General features: G+C 49.2%; 1 protein-coding gene across 1 annotated transcript in view; it reads left to right on the top strand.

The window, feature by feature from the left end:
* The window catches only part of LOC135260291 (rho GTPase-activating protein 12-like), a 45,058-nt gene extending 24,327 nt beyond the window's left edge, over positions 1 to 20,731 (top strand). The window contains exons 3-20 of the mRNA XM_064345532.1: positions 2,004 to 2,264; positions 6,640 to 6,880; positions 7,356 to 7,366; positions 8,070 to 8,192; positions 9,072 to 9,134; positions 10,075 to 10,149; positions 11,290 to 11,351; positions 11,600 to 11,681; positions 12,297 to 12,419; positions 13,582 to 13,686; positions 14,045 to 14,143; positions 14,345 to 14,447; positions 14,816 to 14,935; positions 16,521 to 16,619; positions 16,987 to 17,064; positions 17,345 to 17,479; positions 18,348 to 18,444; positions 18,823 to 20,731. Of these exons, the coding sequence (XP_064201602.1) occupies positions 2,004 to 2,264; positions 6,640 to 6,880; positions 7,356 to 7,366; positions 8,070 to 8,192; positions 9,072 to 9,134; positions 10,075 to 10,149; positions 11,290 to 11,351; positions 11,600 to 11,681; positions 12,297 to 12,419; positions 13,582 to 13,686; positions 14,045 to 14,143; positions 14,345 to 14,447; positions 14,816 to 14,935; positions 16,521 to 16,619; positions 16,987 to 17,064; positions 17,345 to 17,479; positions 18,348 to 18,444; positions 18,823 to 18,997 (2,052 nt within the window). The 3' untranslated portion in view covers positions 18,998 to 20,731. The remainder of the gene's footprint in view (positions 1 to 2,003; positions 2,265 to 6,639; positions 6,881 to 7,355; positions 7,367 to 8,069; positions 8,193 to 9,071; positions 9,135 to 10,074; positions 10,150 to 11,289; positions 11,352 to 11,599; positions 11,682 to 12,296; positions 12,420 to 13,581; positions 13,687 to 14,044; positions 14,144 to 14,344; positions 14,448 to 14,815; positions 14,936 to 16,520; positions 16,620 to 16,986; positions 17,065 to 17,344; positions 17,480 to 18,347; positions 18,445 to 18,822) is intronic.
* The last annotated feature ends 4,428 nt before the right edge of the window (positions 20,732 to 25,159 follow it).

Below are 25,159 nucleotides of genomic sequence, written 5' to 3'. Positions count from 1 at the left end.
CTCGGTTTATGTGAGTGTTTGTGTGTGCCTCTGTGTGAGTGTGTGTGTGCTTCTGTGTATGTGAGTTTGTGTGTGTGTGTGTGTGTGTGTGTGCATGCTCCTGTGTGTGTGTGTGCCTCTGTGTATGTGAGTTTGTGTGTGTGTGTGCTTCTGTATATGTGAGTTTGTGTGTGTGTGTGTGTGTGCATGCTCCTGTGTGTGTGTGCCTCTGTGTATGTGAGTCTGTGTGTGTGTGTGCACACCTGTATGTGCCTGCATGTGTGTGCCTGCGTGTGTGTGTGTGTGTGTGTGTCCTGCGTGTGCGTTGTGTGTGTGTGTGCGTGTGTGCCTGCCTGTGTGTGTGTGTGTGTGTGTGAGAGAGAGGGAGAGTGAGTGAGATACTGGTGAAGAATGTGGCTAAACGGGTCTTGGTTAAATGTGGAGCACTTTAAATGTGGAGGCCGTTTGAGGACTAAAACTCCCATCATGCTCCACTGCTGGCTACACCGACAGCTGTGGCTCTCCCACAGGCTCTCCCCCTAGTGGACGCACATGGAGGTGCAGAAGACTGCTCCTGCACCTGACAGGGGAGTCTGTCTCCCATCTGAAATTCCTCATCTTGTGTATCAGGCTGGAGGAAAGTGCGCTCCTGTTTGCTATTCAGGCACTTAAAAAAATGCCCAGTTAAGTTGCCAAATGGTACTTTTGTATTCTGTTTTTGTGTTTTATATTCACACTGTGTGATTATTCTGATTAACTCACTGCAAAATTATGTTACTTACATTCACTTAGGAAAGGTTCTTATCCAGAGCGATTTACAAAAGTGGAGAACATTAAAGTTACTCTCAGGAATATAAAAAAAGTACCATTTGGCAGCTTAGCTGGGCGTTGTTTTATATTCACGCTGAATGTGTTCGACCCGTTAGCCTACTTCCTTACAGTTCTCTCGGTTGTGGAAAAGACTGATTGCACTTGGCAATCACAGGAAGGGTGTTTTGGCAAATGCTCCAGTCGCTTTTTAAAACCGTGCTTTGAGTATGTATGGATTTTTGCTCCAGGCAGATATTTGGGTTGTTGTGTAGTTTTATTTTTCTGTTACTGTTTTGTTTTTTTTTCTTCTTCTTCCCCCTACTGGGCATAATGACGTACCTGTCCTGTTTAGACCACAGGTGTCAGACTCCAGTCCTGGAGGGCCGCACTGTGTGCTGGTTTTTGGGGTGTTCTTGGCACCAGTGCTTCGTTTAAGTCATTGATTGGCTAAAGAGTCCACACACCTTGTTGTTATCAATCTGTGCTCAGCTACACCTGTATTACATGGTCCAGTGGCAGTAGAGGCATGAAGACAGGACTATTCAATTCAATTCAATTTCAATTCAATAAGCTTTATTGGCATGGTAAGGGTACACTTACATTGCCAAAGCATTCACTCACATGACAAATATAACAGACAGGCAATAACAATTTAACTACAATAAACAGAAGAAATATAAAATCCAGACAATCCACAGAAATAAAATTATATTTTATTTCAGGACTATCTCCTGTCCCCTAAACTCCCTGTTCACTGAACCAGGCCTGCTGGTCCCTCTGCTGGTGCGACCAACACCCGCATGCAAAATTAATACTGCTGCTGCTGCGATCGCTTTTCACTGTCAGAACCGCCCCCCCTCCCAACACCTGCTTTCTGCTCAACTTATCTCTCTCTCACCTGCTCTCCCTCTCTCTCTCCTTCCTGCTTCCTCTCTTCCTCTCTGTCTCTCTCACCTGCTCTCCCTCTCTCTCTCCTTCCTGCTTCCTCTCTTCCTCTCTCTCTCACACCTGCTCTCCCTCTCTCTCTCCTTCCTGCTTCATCTCTTCCTCTCTCTCTCTCCTTCCTTTCTTTCTCCGTCCTGCTCTCCCTTTCTTCCTCTCACCTGCTGTTTCTCTCTCTCCCTTCTGCTCTCTCTCCTGCTTTCTTTTTCTCCTACTTCCCCTCTCTGTCTCTCTCTCTGTCTCTCCCCCCCTCTTCCCCTCTCTCGCTGTAGACTGCTCCCCCTGCTGGTCAGGTGAGGGCTGACTCTCCGGTCTACACAAACCTGCAGGAGCTGAAGGTGTCGCAGTCCAGCCTGCCCCCCCAGCCCTACGCCCCCCCCCTGCACACACTGGGCGACTGGGACACGCACAAGGACGCCACCGGCCGCCATTTCTACCACAACCGCGTCACGCAGGAGCGCACCTGGAAGCCGCCGCGAGCGCGCGACTCCGCCAACACCGCCAACCGCGGAGACGCGCCGGGGGAGTCAGAGGTACACACACTATACACACTATACACTATACACACACCATACACACTATACACTATACACACACTATACACACTATACACTATACACACACCATACACACTATACACTATACACACACTATACACACTATACACTATACACACACCATACACACTATACACTATACACACACTATACACACTATACTCACACTATACATACTATACACAGTACGCACTATACACACTATACACACACTATATACACTATACACACTATACACACACTACACACACTATACACACACTATACACACTACACACACTATATACACACTATATACACTATACACACACTACACACACTATACACACACACTATACACACTATACACACACTATACACACTACACACACTATACACACTATACACACACTATACACACTATACACACTCACTATACACACTATATACACACTATACACACTATACACATACACTATACACACTATATACACACTATACACACTATATACACACTATACACACTCACTATACACACTATACACACACTACACACACTATACACACACACTATACACACTACACACTATACACACTATATATACACTATACACACTATACACACACTACACACACTATACACACACACTATACACACTATACACACACTATACACACTATACACACACACTATACACACTACACACACTATACACACACTATACACACACACACACTATACACACTATACACACACACACACACACACACACGCGAGACCACCGGGGAGTCAGAGTACACACACTAACACACACCTATACACACTATACACTATACACACATACACTATATACACTATACACTATACACTACACACACACACACACACACTATACACACACTATACACACACTATACACACTACACACACTATACACACTATACACACACTATACACAATATACACACACACTATACACACCATACACACTATACACTATACACAACCTATACACTATACACTATACACCACTATAACACACTATACACACTATATACACACTATACACACTATCCCACTATACACACTATACACACACTACACACACTATTCCCACACACACTATACACACCTACACACACTATACACACACACTATACACTATACACACTATACACACACATACACACACTATACACATACACACTATACACACTATACACACACTATACACACTATACACACACACTATACACACTACACACACTATACACACACTATACACACACACTATACACACTATACACACACACACACACACACGCCAGGGGAGTCAGAGGTACACACACTACACACACTATACACACACACTATACACACTACACACTATACACACTATATATACACTATACACACTATACACACACTACACACACTATACACACACACTATACACACTATACACACACTATACACACTATACACACACACTATACACACTACACACACTATACACACACTATACACACACACACACACACACACTATACACACACACACACACGCCGGGGGAGTCAGAGGTACACACGTGCTCACACACACACTGTACACACACACACACACACACCGGGGGAGTCAGAGGTACACACACACACACACACACAGTATACACACACACACACACACTATACGCACACACTCACACACACACACACACCGGGGGAGTCTGAGGTACACACACACACACAGTTAGTCGCCATCACTGCTGCAGTAGCTGCAGGTCTGAACTGTTCAGTCCAGAGAAGCGTAGAGGTCTGCAGTGAGACGTGCCTTCAGATGTCAAATTAGCAGCGCGTCTTTAAAGAGCCTCTCCCTCTGACACACCACCGCAGTGACGCTCAGGAAAATCTGAGTTACCCCCCCCCCCCCCCCGGGCTTTCTGATCTAGTCCATACCCTCCGTCTGCAGTGACAGAAGGCCGATTTTATCCGTCCGTTTTTCTCATTTTAAAAGAGCTGTCAAATCTTTTTTTTTTAAACTTTAAACACGAGGAACCGGTTCCGCAGCTGAGAAGTTTCCTTTCGTAAGAGTCTCGTTCCCTGAGGTCGTCGCGAAGCGTCCGTCCTCTCTCTGAAGCTCGAGTGTGGATTCCTGCTCTCACTCTCCCAAAGCGTCGGTCCTCTCTCTGAAGCTCGAGTGTGGATCCCTGCTCTCACTCTCCCAAAGCGTCCGTCCTCTCTCTGAAGCTCGAGTGTGGATCCCTGCTCTCGCTCTCCAGAAGCGTCCGTCCTCTCTCTGAAGCTCGAGTGTGGATTCCTGCTCTCGCTCTCCTGAAGCGTCCGTCCTCTCTCTGAAGCTCGAGTGTGGATACCTGCTCTCGCTCTCCCAAAGCGTCCGTCCTCTCTCTGAAGCTCGAGTGTGGGATCCTGCTCTCGCTCTCCCAAAGCGTCCGTCCTCTCTCTGAAGCTCGAGTGTGGGATCCTGCTCTCGCTCTCCCAAACCGTCGGTCCTCTCTCTGAAGCTCGAGTGTGGATTCCTGCTCTCACTCTCCAGAAGCGTCCGTCCTCTCTCTGAAGCTCGAGTGTGGGATCCCTGCTCTCACTCTCCCAAAGCGTCGGTCCTCTCTCTGAAGCTCGAGTGTGGGATTCCTGCTCTCACTCTCCCAAAGCGTCCGTCCTCTCTCTGAAGCTCGAGTGTGGGATTCCTGCTCTCGCTCTCCCAAAGCGTCCGTCCTCTCTCTGAAGCTCGAGTGTGGGATTCCTGCTCTCGCTCTCCCGAAGCGTCGGTCCTCTCTCTGAAGCTCGAGTGTGGATTCCTGCTCTCTCTCTCCAGGACGTTTGTCTGAAACTCTCAAACCTTCAGAATACACGCAGGTGGTTTTCCTGTTTAATTATCAAACCACGTGTGACCCTCCGTCAGTCTTCTCTTCTTAACAGCTGCAGTACGGGCCAGCGCTACCGTTGTGACTCACCACGTGGGGCTTAAACTACTCCATTAGCTGCTCGCTTGAAATACTTGCTGTACTCAAAGCGAGCAGAGAACTCAAAGTGTGTTTAAAAATGGGCCTGTCAGGATTTTGCCGGATTCTAAGGTTGTGCTGAACTATTTTTTGTGACCTATATTTTTGATTTACCCTAGAAACAGTCTGGATATAATTAAACAGTTCATATATGATGGAGATACAAGCTCCTAAGCCCAGAATCTTACTGTGGTCGAGCTCACACAGTCCTGGGGAGCTCGGCTGGACATCTGAGTTTAAGACGAAATCGGGTCAAGGTTCTGGCAGTGTTTTTGTGCTGTATTTAAACTGTACATGCGTTCTATTTATACACTGCCAGGTATTCTCAAAATAACAACCTGTTTGCATCATAGTGAATGAATAAGTGGCAAACGAATGATGTAATGTCAGGTAACAGGATGCAGGAACGTGAAGGGGTGAATAATCAAAGCTTCCAAACCGGTGACTGATTTTTTATTTTTTTTTTGCGGTTCCTGAGAAACCAGTGATGTAAGAACGGGGGGGGCGGAGTCTAAGATCTCCTGTCTGGAGGGATTCAGGAAGTGGGACAGGAAGAGGCTTTGATGTGCAGTACAGTATGCAAATTTCCCCTGCTGAAGTCAGCCTATCAGTTAGTGGGGTGAAGGAGAGGCGTCAGATAGCTCCACACTGCCGCCCAGTGGCCAAACACTTCAACCGCAGTCCAGTTGTGTGAAGTCCATGTAAACGGGTGGCACATTACACCCCTGTGGTTCAGTTGTGTTCTCTGGCCACTGCAGTGTTGACTTTCAATCAGACAAGGAAGTAATTCATTCTGAGCCCTGTATCGGCAGGAAGAGTTAGAGCAACAGTCTGTGCTCTGGTATCTAGACCCACGACCTTCCTAATAGGGAACACCTAGCTGGTTTTACGTGATGTCACTTCCTGTGTTTTCCAACTTGTGATCTCAAAAGAAGAAGTGTTTTGTGCCATCTGACCCATTGGCTTACACTTAGCTGAGTCCTAGTCCTGCTCACTACACCCCCCCCCCAACCCAAAAAACACAGAATTCCAGCAGTGATCCTGTGTGGAGCTGATGGTGGGATGCATGCTGGGATGTGTAAGTGCTTGTTCTGGTGGGCAGGTGCTTGGGTGTGCGCTCTCTGTGGTGATCAGCTGCTTTTCTTTGGTGAACAGTCATGTTTCCTCTGCTTTGCAAAACGCTCTCTCTGTCTCTTTCTCCATCTCTTTCTCCATCTTTCCCTCTTTCACTTTCTTTCTCTCTCTACCTCTCTCCCTCTTTCATTCTCTCCCTCTCTCCCTCTTTCCTACTGTCCCTCTCTCTCTCTCCCCCTTCCCTCTCTCGTTCTCTCTCTCCCGGCCGCTGCCTGTAGCATCTGTCTTCGGAGGAGACGTGTCACAGTGCTTACTCCAGCCAATCAGACAGCCAGTACGGGTCTCCACCCTCGGGCTGGTCAGAGGAGCTGGACCAGTACGGACACACCCTTTACGTGTGCGAGTTCACTAACGAGAAGGTACCGGGGCTTCCCTCTGTCTGTCTGTCTGTCTGTCTGTCTGTCTGTCTGCCCTCTCTCCTCCCACCGCCGTCCTTCTTGGGCCACGCCTCAGATCAGAGTCCTCTGAGCCTCTATGGGAGGCGTTGATTGGCTGGTTCCTTTTGCTGTGCGGTGATAGGGTGTTGTGAGTGTTTCTGTATGCCCACACTCACACACACACACACACACACACATTTAGCCAGGAGTTATGCTGATTGTGTAGTGGTTATTTTCTGTCACAAAGCTATGTGCGGGGATAGCTCTGTGCTGAGTGAGTATAGCTCTGTGCTGTATGAATATAGCTCTGTGCTGAGTGAGTATAGCTCTGTGCTGAGTGAGTATAGCTCTGTGCTGTATGAGGATAGCTCTGTGCTGAGTGAGTATAGCTCTGTGCTGTATGAGGATAGCTCTGTGCTGTATGAGGATAGCTCTGTGCTGTGTGAGTATAGCTCTTTGCGGTATGAGGATAGCTCTGTGCTGTATGAGGACAGCTCTGTGCTGTGTGAGTATAGCTCTGTGCGGTATGAGGATAGCTCTGTGCTGTATGAATATAGCTCTGTGCCGAGTGAGTATAGCTCTGTGCTTAGTGAGGATAGCTCTGTGCTGTATGAGTATAGCTCTGTGCTGTATGAGTATAGCTCTGTGCTGTATGAGGATAGTTCTGTGCTGTATGAGGATAGCTCTGTGCTGTATGAGTATAGCTCTGTGCTGAGTGAGGATAGCTCTGTGCTGAGTGAGTATAGCTCTGTGCTGTATGAGGATAGCTCTGTGCTGAGTGAGTATAGCTCTGTGCTGTATGAGGATAGCTCTGTGCTTAGTGAGGATAGCTCTGTGCTGAGTGAGTATAGCTCTGTGCTGTATGAGTATAGCTCTGTGCTGAGTGAGGATAGCTTTGTGCTGTATGAGTATAGCTCTGTGCTGTATGAGTATAGCTCTGTGCTGTATGAGGATAGTTCTGTGCTGTAGTGAGATAGCTCTGTGCTGTATGAGATAGCTCTGTGCTGATGAGATAGCTCTGTGCTGTGAGTACTAGCTCTGTGCTGTGAGATAGCTCTTGTGCAGTGGTTAAGCCGTGGTGGACAGCCGGCGGCAGTATACTGTCTGTTGGTCGGTTAAACAAGTGGATGAATTACATATACGTTATAATGGACATTTTTTAAATGTGCGAGAGTAATTAATGTACTGTTAATATATATATATTAGTATACATCTCTAAATAACCAACCTACTGTTTACCCTCTTTCACCCTCCCTGCCCCCCCCGTGCAGTATACCCTGTCCCCTTTGCAGCCAGGCAACGCCGCCCATAAGACCCGGAGTTTGGACAGGAAGGAACCCATCGTGCTGAACAAGTGGAGGCACAGCACCTGCGTCCTGGAGACCAACGAGAAGGTGGGGGGGGCTGGGAGGGGGCAAGCGCTGTCCAAATGGTCACCTGTGGTCACCACGGGCATCGAGGAAGAGCGGAATTTCCCAGAGAAATACAGACAGAGACCAGCACAAGCTGCATTCAGTTATTTAACTGATGCTCTTATTCAGAATGACAGGCTCAGCATTTTGATATTCTGTAGTTTCTGTACGTAGTGCATTCAGTCCCACCACGGAATCAAACCCGCAGCCTCTGAGCTGCTGGCTGCCTTACACACCCATTACCCTTCACTGCTGCCTCATCTGGAACAGGGCAGCTCTCATTGGTCAAGCTATACATGGTGACCTTTGACCTGCAGAAGTGGAATTCTGGGGGATTCGCTCACTGGGCTGAAATAGCAAACCTAAGCGCCACTGTTTGGCTTTGGCCTCCTACAGCTTGTTGCCATGGCTGCCTCACCCTTCCTGGGCTGACATAACTGCAGCTGTATCGACCCTCGATTTATTCAGTTTATTTAACACTGACGTTATGCTTGAATTAACACTTCTCTGTTCACTTCAGTCTGAATGTACTGGCTAAATGCTAGCGTGCTCAGTGCTAGCGTGCTAGATGCTAGCGCGCCAAATGCTAGCGTGCTAGATTCTAATGTGCTAAATGCTAGCGTGTTAAACGTTTGTGGGCTAAATGCTAGCGTGCTCAGTGCTAGCGTGCTAGATTCTAACGTGCTAAATGCTAGCGTGTTAAACGTTTGTGGGCTAAATGCTGGTGTGCTAGATGCTAGTGTGCTAAATGGCTAGCGTGCTAAATGCTAGTGTGTTAAATGTTTGTGTGCTAAATGCTATCGTGCTGAATGCTAGTGTGCTAGCTGGACTCCAGCCAGACTCCTGCTTGTGTTTTTGCAGCCTGTGAAGCACAGGCGGTTCCGCTCCGAACGCCTCCCCAGCTCTCCAACCTATGAGGAAGAAGTCAGTGCCCTGCCCCGCCCATACCCCTCGCCACCCCACCAATCAGGGGCCTGTAACTTGACCAGTAACTCTGATTGAAACGGGGTTGAGGGAGAATCGTAATGACCAGGGGATCAGATTACACTAATCGTATCTATTGCATGTGACTATATTAGCCCCGGGTTTCCTCTGAGGGTTTGAGTCTTAATAACACAGCAATCACACAGTGATAGGAAAACAGTGATTGGTCCTCAGAGCTGTCAGTCTTCGGATCACTCTCTCTCTTCCCCCCTCCCTGGGATGAAAGACTTCCGCAGACATGCTGGAGTTCCGAGTTCCAGAACTCTCCCGGCACCCATTATGACATCACAGAGAGCAAATGATATTTGCAGATAAAAATATATTCCCATGATTGACAGCCAAGCAAGCCAATCAATGTTCATCATCGTTTATTATGAAATTTTCAGCACAGAATTTCCCCAAAAGAATAATTTTGAGTGCTGGTGGGCTCTGAAACGCTAGGACTCCGCGATAATTTGCGCGAGAATCTTTCATCGCCACTCACGAGTCTGAGCTCAGTGTCACAGGTGGAGGACTACAGCTGGCGCTCACAGCAGACTGTCTGTCTTCAGATTAACCCTTTCCCTTCCGTTTGAGTCTGTGATCTGGAGACAGACTGCAGCTGCGCTCACGTTCACACTTGCTTCTCTGGCGACCGTACGCGGGTGGTGTTGGTGTAGAGAAAACCTGACTGACCCTCTCAGTACTAAAAAATGGGGAGAGTGGGTGACTTTTATTCCTGCTGAAGCTGGGTGGACTGCGCTGTATTTTAGCTGTGCTGTATTTTGACTGTGCCGTAGTTTGGCTGTGCCGTAGTTTGGCTGTGCCGTAGTTTGGCTGTGCCGTAGTTTGGCTGTGCTCTGGCTGTGCAGAGGCTGATTTTTGTGCTTCTCGTTCCCAGGAGTCCCTGACAGGCTCAAAACACAGCCCCCCCGACTCAGACTCCAGCCCTTCATCTCCAAAGTCCCCTTCATCCGTTAGTACCCCTCTGCTTTAACTGCCCCATCTGCCCCCTCTGCTCTAACTGCCCCATCTGCCCCCTCTCCTCTAACTGCCCCATCTGCCCCCTCTCCTCTAACTGCCCCATCTGCCCCCTCTGCTCTAACTGCCCCATCTGCCCCCTCTCCTCTAACTGCCCCATCTGCCCCCTCTCCTCTAACTGCCCCATCTGCCCCTCTCCTCTAACTGCCCCATCTCCCCCTCTGCTTAACTGCCCCATCTCCCTCTTAACTGCCCCATCTGCCCCCTCTCCTCTAACTGCCCCATTGCCCTCCCAACTGCCCCATCTGCCCCCTCTCCTCTAACTGCCATTTCCTCAAATTGCCCCATCTGCCCCCTCTCCTCTAACTGCCTCTGTCCACTGCCCTTACCCCCTCTTTTCTGACTGTCTGTTCTGCTCCTCTTCTCTAACTTCCCCTTTCCTTTAACTACCCCATTTGCCCCCGTCCTCTAACTGCCCCACCCACACCTTAACCACCCCCCCCCCACCCACCCACCCACCCACCCACTCCTCCTCTAACTCCTCCCCCTCTGCAATCTGCTCCGCCTACTTCTTGGCCCCACCCACTGGACAGGAAGTGGTCCTCCTATCCCACAGTCCTCTGCTTCCCCTCAGTGGTGTCTGTAGGCAGTGAGAGCCGGTCCCTGCGCTCTTCCTCTGTTTCTGAGGCTGGGTGTGTTACTCTGCGTAACTGTGACAGATCCAGGGCGTCCCACTTTCCCTCGGCATTTTGGGAGCAGGACTCAGTCCCTCAGAGAGCCAACCCGATTACGCCACTGGCACGACTACACTGATGACATCACTCCCCTGGGGCTTCCTCTGATCCCTCCCCCTTCCTTTGATTTCTGTGTGCGCAGGTGTGCATGCGTGTGCGTGCGTGCGTGTGTGTGTGTCCGTACGCGTCCGTGTGTGCGTGTCCGTACGCGTCCGTGTGTGCGTGTACGTGTGTGTTCATGTGTGCGTGCGTGCGTACGCGTCCGAGTGCGTTCTTGTGGGTGTGTGCGTATGCATTTGTGTTCGTGTTCGTGCGCGTGCGTACGCGTGCGTCATGTCTAACGGGTTCTCACTTCCTGTTCCTGCGGCTGTTCCCGTGTCCTTCCCTTCCTCCCTCCGCAGCCTTCGGAGAAGTGCGCCGTCCTCAATGTGACCAAGATCACGGAGCACGGGAGGAAAGTCCGGTGAGTGGCTGGCGGCCATGTTTGTTTTAGGGTTGACCGCGAGGTCGTCGTCATGGGGACGGCCACACACAGAGAAGAGCGCCTTGTTTGATAGCCTCTCAGGCCACAGGTTCAAAAAATAATTTAAAAACCATAAACACAGTTAGAAAGAAATGAAGGGAACTGTAAAGGTGAAGAATTTGTGTAAAATTTGTTCTGTGTGGTGAAAGGGGGCGGGGCTTTCCTCTCATGGCGCGTTCCCGTTGCAGGAAGAACTGGACCTCCTCTTGGACCGTCCTGCAGGGCTCCTCCCTCCTGTTCTCTAAGGGCCAAGGGGGCGGGACTAGCTGGGTAAGTGTCCGTCACCCGTCTGGTGAGCAGTGCTGCAGCTCCACTGTCTCAGCGCGTTCACTTTAAGTCTCAGGTCCTTACGTTGCGTTATCAGCTGTGTCTTCATTTGCAGAATGTTTTCATTAGCTAAAAAAAGAAATAGAAAAAAGCAGTGAATTTATGGTTCTTCTTCGCTGCCGTTGCTGAAACTGGGGCAGAATGTGTTCCGCTCCTTTGATGTCTCCTGCGTACCTACCTGGGTTTCACCTGAGGCTGTCTCTCAGAGCCTTCCTTCTGTGATGCCCTGCGCTGTCTGTCTCTGCTCCTCGGCCTGGCTTTGGGCCTGAAACAGCCCACTGAACCACTGTGACAGAGATATCTGACGAGGTCTGACTGTTGGTAATGCCCCCCCCCCCCCCCCACCTCATGTCCGAAAGAGAGCGTAGACAGCGATGGGTGTTTTGGGGGGGGGGCGGGGGGGCTGGGGGCGGGGTCAAGGCTGGCTGTCTGCTTCTTTTTTTCGTGCTGTGCGTGCTATTCTTTTATTTCTCTCCTCTCCTCCCACCCTCCTCCCATTGTTTTTTTTTTGTTGATGTTATGACATCACTTCCTTCTCCCCCCCTCCCCCCATTTAAGTCTTACTACCGCAGTGGCTCCTTCCCCGAGCTGCTCCTCTCGCTGCTAAGCAACTGGAGGCGGTCCGTCAAGCCCCGCCCAGCCGTCTCCTATGTGTACTCTAGGCTTGGCCCGGCTGCTACTGTATGTCCTCTCTTTTCCTCTTCCTCTCCTCCTCTTCCTCTCTCTCTCTCTCTCTGCATGCCTCTGCCTGTCCATCAGGCTCGCTTGCCCGCCTCCTCTCTCTCTCTTTCTCTCGCTCTCTCTCTCTCTCTTTCTCTGCATGCCTCTGCCTGTCCGTCACGCTCGCATGCCCGCCTCCTCTCGCTCACGATTGGTCAGATCCGCCCCAGTGGGAGTGGCCTGCCAGCTCTGTTAATGGCATGGTTAATGGAAGCAGGTTGTTGATTGGACAGCCGCTGGAGTCTGCTGAGCTTCTGTTCTGCTCCCTTTAAAGAGCTGATTTACCTCCCTGAATTTTCCCTTTTCCAAAAAGATTTCTTCTGTTTGCAGTCAGACTTTTTCTCTAATGTGTAGCAGGAGAGAGATGCAGAATATGCCATCGCTGGTGTGGAGGAGGACTGCGCTGGTTTTTGAAACTATCAGAGCACCCTCTTGGGGTTAAAATGAATATTAGCAAGTTATACAAGCAAAGAGTGTTTCTCTATGAGCAGTGCAGTCTTTCAGCTGTAGTTTAGCAGTTATTTTTGATTGGTTTATAATGAACCGACTCTACTTACGTGCCTGAACGTGTTGTTCATGTAATGGCAGTTGCAATTTGAATCCCCCCTTTGAAACCACTCCATTTGTGAACGGCATCTTATTGGTGGATGAAATTGGAACGGAACTCTCCTATTGGTGCATGACTCTGTGCAGCAGGCTCCAGAAGCTGGCCATGTGCTGATTGGCTGGCTCTGCATGCGCTCATCTGCACTGTGCCATGACAGCATGATTGGGAGGGGCGTTCTGGGGGGGGGGGGGGTGCATGTTTGCTTGGGATGGTCTCTGATCAGGAGCCACTGAGTTTCCTTGGGGATCATTTAAAATACATTTTTTTCCCCTGAGAATGACAAACGGTGACATTTTAATTTTAATTTTAATTTTTCTCCTCCACTGCCTGCGTGTGACCTCAAATTAAACTTCTGGAGAAAAAGACACTCAAGTCTCTGTAGCTGATAATTGAACCCTGAAAACGAGGCCTGGAGGAAAGGGGAGGAGTCAGCCTTGTTCTGAATTCGCCCGTGTGCTCTCTCTCTCTGTCTCTCTCCCCTCCTCTTCCTCCTCCTCCTCCTCTCCCTCTCTGCAGTTCGGGGGGGGGCACTCCAAGCCGGAGTTCACGGTGGATCTGAGGGGGTGGGCTCCAGTGTGGGTGGCCCTCTCAACGGACAACCACGTAACGAACACCTTCTCCGTGTAGCACCCCTTTCCCTCCACTGCGCCTCCTCCTCCCTGTTAACACCTCCTCCTCCCTGTTAACACCTCCTCCTCCCTGTTAACACCTCCTCCTCCCTGTTAACTCCTCCTCCTCCCTGTTAACGCCTCCTCCTCCCTGTTAACACCTCCTCCTCCTCCCTGTTAACTCCTCCTCCCTGTTAACGCCTCCTCCTCCTCCCTGTTAACACCTCCTCCTCCTCCCTGTTAACACCTCCTCCTCCCTGTTAACACCTCCTCCTCCTCCCTGTTAACACCTCCTCCTCCCTGTTAACACCTCCTCCTCCTCCCTGTTAACGCTCCTCCTCCCTGTTAACACCTCCTCCTCGCCCGTGCAGCTGAAGACCAGGAAGGGCACTGAGCTGCTCATCTATTCAGAGAGCGAAGGCGTCATCGATGACTGGTACAAAGCCCTGGCAGATACCATCAGCGCCCACGTGAGTGCCCCTGGGCTGCCAACGCACCTGTGCACACCTGCGTCTCACCCTCTTTAAAAGAGCACCCCATCCCACAGTCCTGTGATATGTGTCTCTGTGACTCCTCCCCTCTGTTGTGTGTCTGTGTGACTCCGCCCCTCTGGTGTCTGACTCTGTGACTCCACCTCTCTGGTGTCTGACTCTGTGACTCCGCCCCCTCAGGCCTGGGAGTCGGACGAGGCCATCGAGGAAGACATGCCAGAGTCTCCGGGGTCGGAGAAACACGACAAGGAGAAAGAGCACCGCGACTCGAAAAAGAACAAAGGTGAGAGAGAGAGAGAGAGAGAGAAAAGGGGGATTGAGATAGAGAGAATGAGAGAGGGAGGGACGGACAGAGGGAGGGGGGAGAGGGGTTGAGGGAGTGGGGGAGAGAGAGTGAGAGAGAAGGGGGGAAGTGTGTGAGATTGAGAGATCTTTACTCTATTTCTGGCAGTTGGGATTTGACTGGCGGTTTGAGAGCCGTCACACACAGCACACAGCCGTGTGAGCGCATGCGCTGTGCCAGTGGAGCTCTGCTTCTGTTTGAGTGTGACTCCGTGAGGCCGTGCTGCAGGGTGACCTTTGGCAGGTGGAAGCTGTAGAGTTTGGGCAGGGTCCTGACGTGTCCCTCTGCCCCCCCCCCCCCCCCCCCAGCGATGAAGAGCTCGGCCAGCATGGACTCCTCGGACCAGAAGAAGACGCGAGTCAAACTGAAGAAGTTCCTCACCCGCCGACCGACCCTGCAGTCCGTCAAAGACAAGGGCTACATCAAAGGTACCCTAAAACCAGTACTGCGCCCCTAAAACGAGTCTGAAACCAGGGGTACCCCCAGGGCTACATCAAAGGTACCCTAAAACCAGTACTGCGCCCCTAAAACGAGTCTGAAACCAGGGGTACCCCCAGGGCTACATCAAAGGTACCCTAAAACCAGTACTGCGCCCCTAAAACGAGTCTGAAACCAGGGGTACCCCCAGGGCTACATCAAAGGTACCCTAAAACCAGTACTGCGCCCCTAAAACCAGTACTGCCCCCCTAAAACCAGTACTGCACCCCTAAAACTAGTACTGCGCCCCTAAAACGAGTCTGAAACCAGGGGTACCCCCAGAACTACATCAAAGGTACCCTAAAACCAGTACTGCGCCCCTAAAACCAGTACTGCGCCCCTAAAACCAGTACTGCGCCCCTAAAACCAGTACTGCACCCTAAAACCAGTCTGAAACCAGGGGTATCCCCAGAGCTACATCAAAGGTACAGCACCCCTAAAACGAGTCTGAAACCAGGGGTACCCCCAGGGCTACCAAGGTACCTAAACCTACTGCGCCCCTAAACCAGTACTGCACCCTAAAACCAGTACTGCGCCTAAAACCAGTACTGCGCCTAAAACCAGTACTGCGCCCCAAACCAGTACTGCACCTAAAACCAGTACTGGTCCCTAAAACCAGTACTGCGCCCCTAAAACCAGTACTGCGCCCCTAAAACCAGTACTGCGCCCCTAAAACCAGTACTGCGCCCCTAAAACCAGTACAGCACCCCTAAAACGAGTCTGAAACCAGGGGTACCCCCAGAGCTACATCAAAGGTACCCTAAAACCAGTACTGCGCCCCTAAAACCAGTACTGCACCCCTAAAACCAGTACAGCGCCCCTAAAACAAGTCTGAAACCAGGGGTACCCCCAGAGCTACATCAAAGGTACAGCACCCTAAAACCAGTACTGCACCCCTAAAACCAGTACTGCGCCCCTAAAACCAGTACAGCACCCTAAAACCAGTACAGCATCCCTAAAACCAGTACTGCATCCCTAAAACCAGTACTGCGCCCCTAAAACCAGTACTGCGCCCCTAAAACCAGTACTGCGCCCCTAAAACCAGTACAGCACCCCTAAAACCAGTACTGCACCCCTAAAACCAGTACTGCGCCCCTAAAACCAGTACTGCACCCCTAAAACCAGTACTGCACCCCTCAAACAAGTACAGCCCCCCCTAAAACCAGTACTGCACCCCCTAAAACCAGTACTGCACCCCTAAAACCAGTACAGCACCCCCTAAAACCAGTGTAAAACCAGGGGTGCCCCCAGGGCTACATCACCCCTAAAACGAGTATGAAACCAGGGGGTTCCCCCAAACTTCCACTTAATGAGGGTATGCATGTAATGACTCTCCTGGCTGTTTCCATGCGTTGCTGCACAGTGTGGGTCTGAGTGTCCGATGGAGTCGTGTGGTGTGCTATAATTCTCTGAGCGGACCGTGCAGCACACGGGAGCGGGAGACTGATGATCAGGGCCGTTTCGGACCGCTGGTCATGTGATCCTGGGGCGGTGTCGGTGTCTAAGCCCCCCCTTTGGGTTCCTCCCCCCTCGCAGATCAAGTGTTCGGCAGCAGTCTGGCCAGCCTGTGCCAGCGAGAGAACAGCACCGTGCCTGACTTCGTCAGAATGTGCATCGACCACGTGGACAACAACGGTACATGCCCGTCATACGCTACTTCCGTTATTACTGTTATTATCATTATTAGTATTATTATTTCCAGCTTTAGTTTGGTGAGTGTCCTGTGTTTGGCAGAGAACAGTGTTGCATAAGGAGGATGCTCTTTTACACACTTCCTGTTACACAGGTTTGTTCGCAATGTTTCAGTCTTGTTACATCTGTACACAGTTTTCTTGCACACTTCCTGTTTCACAGGTCTTGTTTCCTTCCTGTTCACAGCTTGTTGTTTCACATTCCTGTAACAGATCTTTTCTTTAACGCACCACTTCCTGTTTCACAGGTCTTGTTTTACACACTTCCTGTTTCACAGGTCTTGTTCTTTTACACACTTCCTGTTTCACAGGTCTTGAAATTGACGGGCTGTACAGAGTGAGCGGAAACCTGGCAGTGATCCAGAAGCTGCGCTTTGCTGTCAATCACGGTAAGGATCCCGCCCCCACAGCCCATCTCTGATGTGTCTCAGATGAGAAGGTGATCTTATAGGACAGTGTCTCAGATGAGAAGGTGATCTTATAGGACAGTGTCTCAGATGAGGTGGTTATCTTATAGGACAGTGTCTCAGATGAAAAGGTGATCTTATAGGACAGTTTCTCAGATGAGACTGTGGTCTTATAGGACAGGATCTTAGACTTGGTGTCTCAGATGAGAAAGTGATCTTATAGGACAGTATCTCAGTCTGTCTCACTCCCTCTCCCCCTCAGATGAGAAGGTGGATTTGGAGGACAGTAAGTGGGAGGACATCCACGTGACCACTGGCGCTCTGAAGATGTTCTTCCGGGAGCTTCCGGAGCCGCTCTTCACCTTCGCGTACTTCGAAGACTTCATCAGCGCCGTCAGTGAGTGCCGCGGGATCACCTGATCCCCTCTGACCTTTACCGCCATCAGATCACCTGATCCCCTCTGACCTTTACCGCCATCAGATCACCTGATCCCCTCTGACCTTTACCGCCATCAGATCACCTGATCCCCTCTGACCTTTACCGCCATCAGATCACCTGATCCCCTCTGACCTTTACCGCCATCAGATCACCTGATCCCCTCTGACCTTTACCGCCATCAGATCACCTGATCCCCTCTGACCTTTACCGCCATCAGATCACCTGATTCCCTCTGACCTTTACCGCCGTCAGATCACCTGATCCCCTCTGACCTTTACCGCCATCAGATCACCTGATCCCCTCTGACCTTTACCGCCATCAGATCACCTGATCCCCTCTGACCTTTACCGCCATAAGATCACCTGATCCCCTCTGACCTTTACCGCCATCAGATCACCTGATTCCCTCTGACCTTTACCGCCATAAGATCACCTGATCCCCTCTGACCCTTACCGCCATCAGATCACCTGATCCCCTCTGACCTTTACCGCCATCAGATCACCTGATCCCCTCTGACCTCTACCGCCATCAGATCACCTGATCCCTTCTGACCTTTACCGCCATCAGATCACCTGATCCCCTCTGACCTTTACCGCCATCAGTCTCACGGGATCACCTGATCACATTCACTAAACCTGCTTACTGTTGTTTTAGAATTATCAGTCAGTATTGCCACAAAGCCGTTTAACGTTCATGTGTGTTTGGCCTGCAGGTATTTTGCACAAGAACTTTTTTGTTTTCCGTGTCCTGGTGTAAATACAGATCGTATTTTTTATAATCTTGTTAACACGCGTCTTTTATTTTTTCTGGATTCCCTTCCCTGCAGAATCTTTTGACAGAAAGCAGCGTGTGAAGGACCTGATCAAACAGCTGCCCAGGCCGAACCACGACACCATGCAGGCCCTCTTCAAGCACCTCAGAAAGTGAGTCAGAGCTTTAGGGGTTAAAACCCTCCTCTTCATCGCTGGTCCTGCCAGGATCGGTGTGACGGACATGGGGGGTCACCAGGGTTTTCTTCATGGCATGGCTGGGGGGTGGGGGTGTCAGTGACTCAGTAAGGGGGGGGGGGGGGCACACTATCGCTAACAGTAGTATTAGCCAGTGCTAATGTGCTATTTTTAAGTCGGGGGGAAATTGAGGTGGAACGTGGGATGGCCAATCAGATTCCAGAGGTGGCCAGTGAACCCCCTCCCCTTTGGACATGCCACTGGTGGCGAACGCCGCGTTAACCAGTCTGTCTCTGGCCCATTTGCGTTCCAGCGTGATCGACCCATTAACCCCACTCCCTGTTTGCGTTCCAGCGTGATCCAGTACAAGGAGCAGAACCGCATGTCGGAGCAGAGCCTGGCCATCGTGTTCGGACCCACGCTGCTCCGGCCCGAGGTGGAGTCGGTCAGCATGGCCGTCCACATGGCGTACCAGAACCACATCGTGGAGTTAATCCTGCTGGAGTACGACAGCATCTTCGGCAGATAGAACCGCCCCCCCCACCCCCTCCCGCCCTGTCCTCCCCCCCAACCCCAACCAAGCCCGGGGTGCCGACTCGGACTGTGGACCAATCAGTGTAGAGATGGTATACATATATAAATATCGATGGTAATAATAGTTTACTTTGCACTTACAGTTTTTTTGGAACTCCATATCCGCTTGTTTTTTTTTGGGGGGGGGGGGGCGGGGGGATGGTTGCCACCACTGTTGCCATGGAGATTATGAGGATATATGTGAGCGCCCCCTAGGGGTGACCAAGCTGCCTGACTAAACGCCTGGGACTGGCTGTGGAGAGAGAGGGAGGGACGAGAGAGTGAGGCAGGGTTAGAATGAGAGAGTGAGAGTGAGAGATGTTTACTCTTTTTTTCTGGTGGCTGGGGTTGTACTGACAGTGGTGGTGAGGGAGGGGGGCGTGGTCAGGGTCACAAGAGTGGCGGGGGATTGTGGGATGGGACCTACTCCACAGGCCTGATTGTTTTTGGGTCAGCTTCATTTGTGTATCAGAAGGCAGCCAGAACCAGAACTTCGACCACAGCGGAGAGGAGTGGGCAGGGGGGGGGAGGGGGGATATTAGCCCCCGGAACGTCTGTTCTGCTCTCAGAATTTGGGTAATCTGGGCCAGTCTAGGTTTGGGGTGACCTCCGTGTGTACTCTGTAAACAGAGCCTGAAGACTGCAGTACACAACTGTACAGAACTACATGATTTTATCAAGATGCACGGACGTCTCTTCTGTACCAGCACTGGTGGCAATGTATATAGCAGGGGTCTCAAACTCCAAATCCCAGAGGGCCGCAGTGTCTGCAGATTTAACTCTAGTCCTGGAGGGTCACAGAGTGTCTGCAGATTTAACTCCAGTCCTGTAGGGCCGCAGTGTCTGCAGGTTTAACTCTAGTCCTGGAGGGCCGCAGTGTCAGCAGGTTTAAGATCAGTCCCGGAGGGCCGCAGTGTTTGCAGGTTTACCTCCAGTCCTGCAGGGGGCGCTGTGTCTGTATGTTTAAGTGTTGAAATGCACTGAAAACCTGCTGCTGATGTGGCCCTTCAGGATCCCCGGTGTAATGTGACAAAATGTTGGCCTAAAAGCCAAAGGCGGTGATTTCTAATTTTCCCTGGACTTACTGGAATAGGAACCAACTTTTTTTCCCCCCACCAACTAACATTCTCTGGATGGAATCATTCAGATCAAATCTCTTGCTTGCTCCTATGGCTCACTGAACAAATCCATTTTTCCAGGCAGTTAATATCTTTTATGGAGGAGAAACGAAGGCTATGAGAATAACTGTTGCATGAGTTGGATGTGAATACGTGGTACAAATGCATACGGACTTTAGAAATATCTGTAGAACGCGCAGATCTACGGAATACTGTGTGTGACACAGAACACACTATACAGAGTGCAGTGATGCACAGAACAGACTGATCTGCAGAATAGAGACTGGATACAACTTAAGATTTTTAAAAGGCTGACTGCAAGATTTACTGTAAAATGTTTCAGTATCAGTACTTTAAGTGTTAGCAGCTGGGGGTTAAATCACTGAGGTTCTGTAAATATTCTATCATATAGACTGATTTAAAAAAAATTTAAAAAAACAATGGAAAAAGACAGGGTTTGAAAATTTATTTTATTTTTTTGGGTCAACTGCACAATTTTGAATGTAATTTTACAGACTAACTGCTGTTCATGACATTGCGATGTCTGTGAATAAAGAAAACGGACGGATTAAGGCTTTGTGTTTTCTTCAGGCACAACTTCCGGCCAGAGACGGAAGTGTTGGAGCTACCGCTCGATCGATTAGCTTTTTGTGTAATGTGTTGAGGCCGGTCGAGACCGGGACCAGGCCAAAGAGATTCTCTTTGACCAGGCAACCAATACAGCGGGGTCGACTTCACTGACCGGACGTTTTGTCGGTTGCTCGTTTGTGTTCAGGACGTACTTTAACGGCTACGGACAAAGCAGACGTCCCCGAAAATCCACACAGCAGGATCAGCAGTCAAGTGAGAAATGTGCCCTTTACAAAACGTAATTTCTTTATTGATCAATAACATTACCATCAATTGTTTCCTGGACTAAATACCGGTTATACAAAATCAGAATTGTGGGAAAGATTTGTTTCATAATCACAACTTTTCAATTTACCAAAAAAAAAGACAGAAAATATTTTATGAATGGAAAAAGCCCACTGAAAACGTTTAGCATTTTGATTCCACAGTTAATAACTAGGCAGACTGCATTAAGGCAAAATGATATTTGCTACTGGAGCGGAAGACATTTCCTGGCAGCGCTAGGCTTGATGGCTACTTTGAAATAAGTCTCGGCTATATCGTTTGTTGTGCGCCAAAGTTAAATTGTGTATTTGTCTGGAAAAAGAGGTAGGCCACGCAGTCATTCGACATTTAATTGGAGACTTACGCACGAACACCGTCAGACTCATCCGACCAACACCCACAGTGTATGTTTTTAAACTTAACCTTGACATGTGATGCTGGTCTTCGGTTCTGCTGTGTTGGGTGAGGCTAACTAGTTACTGCGGGAGAGTGAGTCTTCGTGGTCCTCATGTTCAGAGCTGCGACCTGTCAGCCATTGACTTGAATCAATCATGGGAGTTTGTAAGTCAAACGAATGAACGTTTTGGAGCGGCCACCCTCGGGTCTTCAAAACGAAACTCGATTCAGTACGAAATCGTTGCGATTTAACGCGAGTATCCTGTATTGATGCATTAGGGTGTGCTGTGACAGTTTTCCCAGCAGAGGTCGCCATTTATGCAACAAAAAAAAACTCCGGTTCCAAATTTTTTACTGGAGTAGGTGAAAGCTGACGAGTAACAAAATATTTAACCACCAGGGGTCACTGAAACGCAAGAAAAGCAACTGCAAGGGTTATTTACATGTTTCTGTTCTTTTAAATCTAACTGTAATGTTTGGTTGTCAAAAGCACTGCCTTTTAGTCACTTCTGTACAAATGGACTGAGAAACAAAGGCACTGTCAAGTGGAAAAATAGTTTTCTGCCCATCAAATATATCACAAATATAATGTTTATCAAATACATCACAAATACAATGATGCACAATGGATCCTCAGATTGTCCACAAAATAAAAAATACAACACAAAAGGCCAACAATATTGTGTGAATATATACATTTTAAAATATTTTTTGTCCTAAGTGAATGCACCTTGGTTTACAGCCAGAACATCATAGCACCTGAGAGGGTGATGTCATTTCCAGGTCTCTTGCTGTTCTCAAATGTGTGTTTTTATTGTTTGCAGGTTTTTCAAAACGGTTAAAAACAAATCCTTTTTGAAAGTCAAAATTTATAAAGAAAAAACAACAACAAAAAACTTTAAATAAAAAAAAACAATTTTTAAGCAACTAACACAAAACCACAATGACCACAAAATTTTTTTTTTTAACTGAATGAAATAATAAAAAAAGACAAATATTTTTGCATTTGGGGGCGGGGGGGCGGGGGGGCGGGGGGGCGGGCGGGCGGGCTAAAATGACCAGTTCTTCCCAATAGTCCACCCCCCATTTCTCTCTCGTTCCTCGCCTGCCACAGGACTTGCTATTCTCAAATGTTGTCTGTTTGATTGTTTTAATAATTCTCCCCACTTGCGTCTCAGCTGATATGTCGGAGAGAATTCTGGCACAAAATGGCTGCCTGCCCGTGCATTCCCCAGCTGAGTTCTGGGGTGGTTGGGGTGAGTATCCCCCCCTTCACCACCATGTGCCAATCATTACGATTCCCTGGCCAATCAGTGCCTGGAAGCAATGCTAAGAAGTGCATATTGACTCGTGATTCCCTGTTCGATGGAGAATGAATCAGATGGCATTACCCCACTCCCCACCCAAACCACACCAGTTCCCAGCTGGCACATGAGTTTATTAAATCCACCCCAACCCCCAAAATCTGATCTCAGAGGCACCCCACCTTGATGGCGAACAGCTTCTGTAACGACAATACCCTCCAAAACCTCTCTAAAAACTCACGTCAGCCCTGATAAGAGAGAGAATAAGGTCTCGTGAACCGAAAAATTGCAAGAGCCATTTCAAAAGTGACTCCTACTTCAAACATCTGGAGTGTTTTGCTGTAGAGTGGAGCCTCATGAAATGAAATTAAAAGTGCCATATGAATGTGATCTGTAACAAAGACGCCAGATTGTTGAGTCTTGCTTTTTGGTAGTAAGAATTTTTATTAAAAGTTTCCATCCTCCATCTCGTGTCTGTGTGAGCCGTCCGCAGTGAACGCGGTATGAAAAGGAAGTGGCAGCTGACGTCTCCGCGATTCGCGCGCCTCCGAGTTTGCAATGAGCGTTAGCTACTGCGCGAGCATGATTCGGGCGTTCTAAATTTGGAGGGGGGGGGCTGCTGCCAAGGGAGCTAATCCAAAACAGCAGGGCCTCCGCGGCGATGCAGGAGGTCGGTGTTTGAACTGTAATCTGTGAGTTAGCCAATCTCCCGAATTTTAATTTCTCCACAGCTTTCCACCGTAAGATGCCGCCAGACTACGGGGAGTTTAGCGGTATGAAAAGTTTAACGGTCGCAACACTGACGCATGGTGCGGAAATGCCGATTCACTAGGGTGACTTAATTCAAACGACATATGACTTAATTCAAAACGGCTATTTTCTCGCGGCGACGCTTGTCTTTAGACCCAAATCCACAGCATAGACCGTGGCTTCTGTCAGACCTCCATATAGATGGTACATCTTAAGTCTGAACGCATCAGACGTCAGACTCGCGCGTTGAGGACTAGTCTCGTGCGCTCAGTGGCAGTGCTTGATTATCATATTGGACGGGGAACGAGGCCTCATCGTAATCCGTTGAAGGAGAGAAAAGAACACATTCAAAACAAAAAGTGTCGTCACTGCACCCGTCAATGCATTAGCGTTCCTTTTTCAAAATTGAGGTCGTTGCTTAAGGACCTCCTGCCTGTTGCGTCTTATAGACTACGGGATTGTTTTTTTTTTAATTAATGAAAAACTGGCTTTTTGTCTTGGAAAAAGTAGAATCTGTAATATAACCAATTTGCAGTTACAAATGGAGTACAAGAATGAAATATCAATAAAATTGATACTGCTGACACGGTAATGGACAGGCTGGACATACTGCGCTTACAGGTGGTGTCGGATTCAAGTTTAATCAAGTGCGCAGAGCGACTGTTCAAGTTCTAGTTAATTACAAGAACAGGGTGAATGGCGGCGTCTCGGAAACGAACCTTTTTTCTTCCCGCCCGCAGTGGACTGGCTGCATCCTGCATGTCAGATTTGTGTCACATCAAAAAAGCTCGACCAATTTAGACAAAGGCACAGCACAGCAGGCAAATAATGACAGCGACTGCGGCCAGGACACGTGACCGGCGGATTCAGCAGGTGAATTCTCAACTGCCAGACATCATTAGTCAGAAGTTCAGACCCTCTGAGGGGGTAGCTGTCAGCTATCTGACGTATCCGTGCTGCATTCCAGTGTGCCAGATCAAAAAAATGTCACTTTTAGCCCCCTTAAATAAAAATAAAAGTTTTCAAAATTATTAGGCCTATTATTCGTTTCAGATCATCAAAGCCGTCTCCACCTGGTCGTGCAGGACCAGAAGGGATGCGCTTCGGGGCGGAGGTTTGTGTGAGGGGGGGGGGGGGGGGGACATATCCGTGGTGACAAGTATTCTGTCTGCTGCGTTTCAACTGGGTGCACCACACTGTGAGTTGTTTAACCCACTTAAGACGCTAAGATCACAGAAATATTTGATTAGAATGTACTGGACTGAACATTCTAATGCTGCCGTGACAACTGAATTGCAATTGAAACAATGGCGTTCTAGAACACTGACTTGGAATTTAGAGGCTGAAAAAAAAAGAAAGCATTCCAAAAAAACCCGTACTCTTCAAAGGGTTGAGTTTTTTTCCCCCTTCGCTGTAAAGCTTGTGAAAAGCGGTGTGCTGGCGCTCTTCGCTGTTATGATGGTGTTCGGATCTCTGCTTCTGCTCGGGTTCGGAATGATACGAGGAGATGCAACTGTTACAAGAGCCGGTCAAGTGAAAGAGAGAGAGAGAGAGAGAGAGAGAGAGAGAGAGGTGTCTGTTTGGGAGACAGACGCGTAATGAGCAAAACACATCAGGAATCGACTCGGAAGTGTCACCGCGGGGTAGAACCCACCC

The sequence above is a fragment of the Anguilla rostrata genome, chromosome 8, assembly GCF_018555375.3.
Source record: "Anguilla rostrata isolate EN2019 chromosome 8, ASM1855537v3, whole genome shotgun sequence".
Taxonomy (NCBI): Eukaryota; Metazoa; Chordata; class Actinopteri; order Anguilliformes; family Anguillidae; genus Anguilla; species Anguilla rostrata.
The sequence above is the reverse complement of the archived record's forward strand: the minus strand, read 5'-3'. Positions and strand labels throughout refer to the sequence as shown.